Source organism: Hibiscus syriacus, unplaced genomic scaffold, assembly GCF_006381635.1.
Source record: "Hibiscus syriacus cultivar Baekdansim isolate YM2019G1 unplaced genomic scaffold, ASM638163v2 tig00111745_pilon, whole genome shotgun sequence".
Lineage (NCBI taxonomy): Eukaryota > Viridiplantae > Streptophyta > Magnoliopsida > Malvales > Malvaceae > Hibiscus > Hibiscus syriacus.
In genome coordinates this window covers 819,425-827,924 of record NW_024063168.1, presented here as the reverse complement: position 1 = coordinate 827,924, position 8,500 = coordinate 819,425, and the positions used below count along the sequence as shown (strand labels likewise).

The 8,500-nt window shown below is 32.0% G+C and overlaps 1 protein-coding gene across 1 annotated transcript; it reads left to right on the top strand.

The window, feature by feature from the left end:
* Positions 1 to 1,289: 1,289 nt before the first annotated feature.
* Positions 1,290 to 3,564, top strand: LOC120169077. The gene is made up of 7 exons (XM_039177304.1): positions 1,290 to 1,589; positions 1,684 to 1,956; positions 2,289 to 2,446; positions 2,574 to 2,679; positions 2,757 to 2,882; positions 3,025 to 3,144; positions 3,313 to 3,564. The coding sequence occupies exons 1-7, from the start codon at positions 1,398 to 1,400 to the stop codon at positions 3,361 to 3,363; spliced, it is 1,026 nt and encodes a 341-aa protein (XP_039033235.1). The 5' UTR covers positions 1,290 to 1,397; the 3' UTR covers positions 3,364 to 3,564.
* The last annotated feature ends 4,936 nt before the right edge of the window (positions 3,565 to 8,500 follow it).

The window sequence follows — 8,500 nt, the reverse complement described above, 5'->3', positions numbered from 1 at the left end:
GATCCTACACTAAATATTTCAATCAATTCCTTCAACTTTTAATTTATATACTTTGATCACTAACTTTTAAAATTTCACAATTTAATCACTAACCCGGTATGGGGGATGTTACTTCTGTTCCTCGGAAGAGTCATCGCTCAATCATCTAAAGTTTCTAGCTAACCATGATAACGGTATTCGACCACAATTAAAATTAGGCGGGATACCTCCAAGATATTCCTTGCACAAGGAATGACAATCACTATCCGCCACACCAGTAATAACATCCTCATCTACCAGAAGCCCTAAATGTAAAGAAACATCCTCCGACATAATAGTACATTCCCCACACGGAACCCACACGGAAGATGAATGTGTGTGTCTTTGGTCTCCACCTCTCAATTAGTGCAAAAATCAGGTTGGATTCAAGGTTACAATGCCCTTCATATTTCACTATGTAATTCAATCCGACCTCAACTAAATACGACCAGACACGACTCTGTATCTCTAATTTAGTGTTACGAATAAATGGATCTAATAAACAGTCAGTAAACTAATTAAATAAATAGTATACAAATTAAAATATAAACTAATACTAAAAATATATAAGAATAAAACATCCACAATAAATAAAATAATAGAATTTAAAATTATTAACGTATCAACAAAATGACTCGATATATGATTCTCATCTAAATGCAGCAACCTGTATGCCATTTTATAACTACAAAAAGTAATAAAAAATTAGTACAATAAAATATAATAAAATAATAACTATTAAATGATGATAATATAATAAAAAAAATTAGCTTCTAAAAACGATAACTATACTTTCTTAAAACTAGATAGAATGATATATAGAAGGAAGAAATAGAGTTTTTTTTTGTGTATTATGAGTGTTGGATGAGAGGGTATTTATTTGGGGAGAGGGACGGGGGTTGTGCGATATTTAAGGTGGGACGATTGAGATTTAAAGCAAAAGGGCGCTTCATGATCCACGTTTTATCACCGATGATCCACGTTTTATCACCGTAGCGTTAGTTCAGATATAACCTCGAGAAGGCATGGATTATGATCCGCGCTTTTTCACCGTGGCGCCAATTCAAACAAAACTCTACGAAGTAACGCCTCACAATTCACGTTTTATCAGAAAAAATGCTAAATCGATAATATTAAAAAAAATACATGGTAAATAGTATTTATAAGTTAGTGTGATTTTTGGATAAAATTGTCGATCTTACAAGCCTCACTCTAACAAGTACTTTTTTATTTTTTATTTGTACAATTAGCAGAAAATCTCCCCCCCCCCCCTCCCTTTTTTCGTCTTCCCTTTCAAAAGCCCTAGTTCCAACTCCTAAATATATCTTCTAATTTCACAACTTTTCAAATTTTTTCGAGATCTAGGTTTATTCAAGAACATGGATATTCCTCAAGAAGTCGATGATTACATGAAAGAAACAATCGAGCATTCCTTAGGTCTTCAAATCTCCACTCAATATTTGCAATCTAAACTCCGCTACACCGAAGAAGCGCAGGGTCGCCTCCGTGACCAGTGCATATTCCTCCTCTCAAAATTGAAAGAGAAAGATCAAATCATCGAGCGTTCGAAGGTTGCTCAACTCGATTCTTTTTTATAAAGCAATTTTTTATGCATTTATATTCAGAATGTGAACTTATTGGTGTCCTTATTTATTCTTTGTTAAGGCCGAAGCGAATATGAATGCTGTGGCTTTGAAGAGATTCGTGGATGAGAATCAGAAACTTGCGGCGGAGTGCGCGGATTTGTTGACTCAGTGTAACAAATGGGAAAGAGAGTGTTCGCTTTATGATCATGATAGGGAGGCGTTGATGGATTTTGGGAACGAGGCTGATGAGAGGGCGAAGAAAGCTGAGTTTCGGGCTCATGAATTGGAAGAGGAGTTAGGGAAATTAACTGAAGAGTTAAGTTTCTACAAGCGCCATGATGAGAGCCGAGGGGTAAATTAAAATTTCCCCCCCTAAATCTTTTATTACTTTGTTTTGAATTATTGATAATTTGGAAGTGGAGTTGATATTCTCTTGTAGTAAATATTGAGTTTTCATTGGATTTAATTGCTGACTTGTGGAAATTAGTTAAAGATTTAAACTTTTCTAAGCAGCATGATAGAACTATTGCTGATAGAGATATAACTTGGACACAATGAAACTGCTTATTGGAGATTGTTTCATTTTTTGATGCTCTATGATTTGATTAGAAAATCTTTCATCATTTATAGTTTTGTCTAGTTCTACTATATCTAAGACTGATAAGCATATAACCTTCCTCGAAGATTGATTCATCTTCTGAGGGAACTACTTTGGAAGAGAATTTGCTTGATTCAGTTTTATCAACATTGATATGTAAAGATGAAGTCACGTGTGGACGAACATTCTTGGAGGCAAATAATTCCCTTGAAGCATGTCAAAGGTTACATAAAATGTGGAATAAGTGAGCGTTTTCTTCTCTTATTTCGATATTGTATCTGCAACTTCGTTAATTAATGCAGATATTTGGTTCATGAGGACTACTCACATATTTCTTGAATAAATTTCTTTGGGCTTATTTTTCTTTGCAGGTTAAGGCCTTCAACTCAAAAAATTTTGGCGCTGGCTGCTGAAGTAAAGACCCTTGAGAAAGACAAAGAACATCTTAGAATGAATCTTTGCAAAGCTGAAGATGAGGTAAGAAGTTTGAAGATCATGCGCTTGTGAAATTCCCATCTCTTGTTAGAACTTAACGATATATTTTATCCCTATAGGTCAAAGTTCTGTTTGAAGAAAACAATATATTGAATGAGGAAAACAGAAGATTATTAAGGCAATACCACAAAGAAAAGAACCATCACGGTTCTGGTGGGAAGAATTCTGGTAGTGCATCTACGAAGGTGAGTGAGGAATTTGTTGGTATTTCACATGAATGCTTGTTATCAGTTCTCACATGTAAAATAAGTGCATTACCTGCATATTTCTGGTCCATTATCAGTAGTTTGTTGATTTCATGATATTATTTACTTGACCCTCTCGCAGACAAACAAGCGTCCAAAGATATGCAGTCCAATTGAGAAGAAAATTGACTTCACTGATCCTGATTCGCCGAGGAATCCTCTGTCACCCTTGCGACAACTCCCCAGATTTAAGAATGCACAAGTGAGTAAATCTCATGATAGGGTCTAATGTCGTCTCATCTTTTACTTTTCTTTAGCATTATCCTGACTAATTTGATAATAGAATAGATAAATTCTCAATATAATGCAGTAACGAGAAAAACTTTAGCAACTTTAGAAATGATTGATCGAGTCTTATTGTTCTTGACAGTCTCTGATTAATGCTTCGAATTCAGCATCAACAAAAGTGACATGTATATGAATGTTTCGGCTCCATGTTGGTTTTGGTCATTTGAATGCGCGTTTCACTTCAGTGATGACAAAAGGAATATAACTGTAGATGAACGTTTCATACATTTTAACTGTGTTACTTTTGTGGTCCTTCGAATGATCGAGTATTCTTTGGTAATATTAACTGCTGTTTGGGCTTTCTACTCCGAAAAGAATGCTGTATCTACATGAATTGAGATTATGAAAGAGAAAACTACATCAATGATATTCTATGAAAAGGGCCAAAAGAAAAGTTTCCGGTCAAAGTAAAATTACTATTTTCACCATTTGTTTTTTGTTATGTTCGAGTAGTGTATCGCTTTATCGGCATTAATCACATTCATCGAAAAAAAAATTATAATACATAAGCTAAACAAAACTTACTTTATATCAGTATATCAACATAAATCACATCCATTTTAGTTGTACAAATTTAGATAAGGGCAGGGCACAAACATATAATATAAAAGAATTTTGTATACTATACCTTTGTTACATATAACTGAATTTGGATCAAATTTATATGCTCTATAAACCATGTTTTAATTTAGAAAATTTCAACATATAAAATTTATTAAACAATAGAAAAATAAAAGTATTTTAATTTCTAGTCTCAACTATCTCAGTTCTAAAGGGTGAGATAAAATAATGAAAGAACACCCAACTTTCAACAAAGATGAGAAAAAAATGAAAAATGCTAGAAACATTAGCAAATCAAATTAAAAAAAAATAATATGAATGTAGATTGTTTATAATTCATTGACTTTTATTTATTCTAAAGTTTAAGTATTTATAAATTATTACTATTATTTCTTTGTAGATAGAATATAATTTTATTCATAAAACAATAGTAGGAGTACCCGCATCAGCATGGGCTTTCGGGGCTTTTTGGATTCAAAGAATAAAATCTAGAAAGCAAATAACTTGTAAATGTCACGTGAATTGAGATTATGAAAGAGAAAACTACATCAATGATATTCTATTCATAAAACAAGAGGGATTTTATGCCGACTTTCTCTGCGACGCGCTCGATTTTTTAGCAAAGACTGAGCAGGAGACCATAGCTTTCTTGGCTAAGAAAACAAAGCATAGAAATTTTGGCTTCAAAAGTTTGCCCAAGGTTAAGATGTGTACTTTTAATGTGGTGTAATATTATTTATGCACTTGGACAATATTTTAGCCTTAATGCATTGCACGACTAATTATGAACTTCGATAATACTATTGGTTTGATGTGTTGTAGTATAAATTATGAATTAGACAATATCGATATATTATTATGGTGGGATGATATTATTATTTTTAATGTGATGTAGTATTAATGATACGACAACTTCCCGGCCTCTATCTTCAACTTCCAACATTTTTATGTTTCACCCTTGCACAGCTACAGGTTCGTCGATTTAAGTGTTTAATTTTGAAGCTTTTGTTTTTAAATCATGTGTGGTATGCTTTCTTTACTTTAGGTGGTTTTATTACTTATATTTTTTAGTTAAGAAGAAATTTCATTCAGCAATTAAAAAAAATTATACACTTTGATAATTTTATTATTTCAACATGATATATTATTATTGTTTCAATATAATGTAGTATTAATTATACACTTTGATAATATTATTTTTTTCAGAAAAAAAAATATTGTTTTTATAACATAATCAAGATAAATTATTCATATTATCTATAAAATTAATTTGATATACTTTATACTCAAAAAAGGGTAAACTACATAAATTATCATTTTTGTTTGAGTTTTGTAAACTTATAGTCACTGGATTCAAAGAACATAATATACGGTCACTTTCTTTTCGTTTTAATTAAGATGCGGTCATTGGAACGTTAACTTTTGTTAGTTTGATGATGTGACACGTTATTAAAAGGGTTTATTTTTTATTTTAACCCCTGACATTTAGATAAAATACTAGTTAGAGATATTTTTATAAGTTCAAAGTAGTTTAGGGACAAAGTTCTAATTTACCCTTTTTAATATACTTTTCTTCTTCCCCCGACTTCCCCACTTGCTCTGCCGAATAACCCTTTTACTAACATGCCATCTCATTAAAATAACATAAGTTAAGTATCCGTGATCGCATATTAATTGAAACGAAACAAAAGTGATCATATATTATGTTCTTTGAATCCAGTGACCACAAATTTATAGAACTCAAATGAAATTGACCATTTGTATAGTTTACCCTTTAAAAAATTGTAAAGTGTAATGTTTTAACAACAAAATGAATTTCTAATAAATTTTAAAAAAATAAAAAAAATAAAGAAAATTCATAAAATATCTATCATTGTTTACTAAAAAAGATTCCAAAAATTGTTTGCAGAAAAAATTAGTCAAACAGCGAAAAACATTTTACACTGTAACATTCAAACAATAAAAAATGTTTTTTAGAAATGTAATTTACTTTTTCAGAAAACATTTTTTGAAAAATACTTTCAGTAAAAAAAATACCCTAAATTTTATTTTTAGATCAAAATTTAACTTAAATAGTGACTCTTCTTCTGTTTGATCAGATATCAAATTCTTTTGACTGTCGTGAGTAATGACTCTTCGTGTAAATTAAAAGTGTAAATTAAAAGAGGTGAACAATTATAGACGTCAAGAACCACCAGCTCTCCTTTAACACGCTAACAATTTAGTGCCGAGCACATGGACCTACCTCCATGGACAAAACAATCAATCATGAAGGCTTGACACCGTGAAAGGAACAAACGATGAAATCCACTATTAACACTTAAGTGGAAAAAGAAGAAAGAGTTTAGACCACCAAAATGTGACATTAATAGGACCCACTGTTGAAATTCTCTCTATGCTTTATGTAAAACTATTTATGAGAGCACTGTTAAACCTTTATATTTTTCCGATTAATCTGGAATAAATACAAAATAATATTGACAACTGTTACATTTCCCTCTGGAGACAACTACTCGATTAATTTGGGGTAAATAAAAGACATTATTGACAACAGTTACATTTTCCTTCGGAGACAACTATTGATAGCATGATAGATCCCTCTAGTGTAGTAAATCCTTTTCTTGAACAATTGATTGTAGTGTCGCATGTCCTAGGATTATTTCTCGCTTCTTAATTGTATGTTTAAATATGTTATGTTAATTAAATTACTTGTATTTTGTACATCTCTCGAATCAATTCAAGGAACTTTGCATGAACTAAGCTAGAGGGGCGAAATGAGGTTGCATGAAGCAATAAGATTTTTGGAATGAGAGATGGTGAAAGTTTGGGCACAAATTTTAGAGAGATGAATAAATAGTATGGAATTAAAATATCTTCCAACTCTCCATAACATCATCTCTACTGACACCATACATAAATATTGCAAAACATAAGTTCCATGAATGAAGCATTTTAACAGAACTGACTTTCATCAAAAGAAAAAAGAGGGTGTTGGTGACAACACACCACCTGTATTAGCTAATTATAAAGGGTAGACACGTCTAAATAAATCCGTCGGTCCTATGATAATAAGATAGTTTTCTAAATCTACAACTGTCGATGAAATCCAGTAGAAAAGCAAGTATTCTCTCAGTTCCGGTATAGATGATACCAAGATTATTCCCTGTCAAAATACATGAAAGATATTAGTTACAAGTTCAAGAAATCCTAACATTGTATCCTTGTTAATTCAATCCATTATGTTACAGCAACATGATACTAAGTCATAAAACAAATCTAATAATATCTTAAGATCAAGCAAAGCATAAACTAAACATGCCAGTATGTATGTCATTCACAGGCTAAATGAAAAACTTATCAAAGATTTACTGGGAAGGGGTACAAAGTGCAATCGCCAAAATCACACGTGAAGGTGGCCCAAAGCTTTGATAAAATGATTTGCCAGAGTTCAACGGGTATGCCTTGTCATGAATACAAATTATTTAATTGAAGTGCATGCACATTTGGTTACATGTGATACAGGGAGACTCTGAAATGTATCCAGGTAACATGAATTCTATCTTCAATAGTTTTAAACAAACAAATCACTATTGAACACAAAAAAGACTGGCAGAACCAATATTCATCATTTCTTGCATACAGCTAAAATGGTCGTTCCATGTACCACTTTGAGGACATTTTAAGATGACATTTACACTTTCAATGGTGGCTTCAGAAAGGAAAGCACCTCAATCGGAAACAGAGACTATACAGAACCAAATCTTCATCAGCCATCTCACACGGTACAAACCTTGTTTTTCATATTATACTGATGAGAATTTAAGCTGTTGTAATTTTAAGCTGATATACTATAGTCTATAGGAGTGACAGTGAGGATTAGTTGTATCAAGATCCCGACATATACAGCACAAGCCTATCATGAGATTCAAGGAATTTTACCAAATTCAATCATATGGACTAATATATGATATGCATATACAGACAGAAAAATGAAAGGATTAGTACACAAATGTGCATTCCTACACAAGGACAGAAAAAAAAATATTTACCAAGAGTGTAGAGAATAAAGTGAAATACGAATTATGATTACTTGCAGTAATCAAAGATAGCATAATAATTAAGGCATAAGTAATTAGTAATCAGTTACCATGCCAGTTACTCTATTAGTTCCATCACACCCTACGACAACTAAAGAGAAGATAAATTCATGGGGAAACTAGTTTGATACGAATTCGAAACGGTATTAACTTGTGACTTATTCTATGATAAGGTTCAAAATAGCATAAAACCTATAGCAAGGCATGAATTCAGTAAAACATGAGGATAGCGGCCTTGCCATCTAATGAAGCCGCCAAAGTCTGCATGCTGAGTAGACTAAATTATCCAAGGATAGAGAAAAAAATCTCTAGGGTATGCCGATGCTCGTTAAATATCTGGCATGGATCTATAAGCTAAGCTGATACTCTCTAAATATCTAATTTACTACTTTTCGCGTGTGTGTGTGTGAGCGCAGGTGTTTCAGGGATTGCGTTTCTTTTAGTTGATTTAAGTAAAAATTGGATCAGACATTTTACTTATGAAGATGGCCATTTTTTGGGGAAAAAAAAGAGAAAATGAAGACTTGTGTTTATAAAATGGTTCTTTAAAAAATACTAAACAATATGTTAATAAGGTGTAAAGACAAAAAAAAGGTGTTAATATGTGATTAA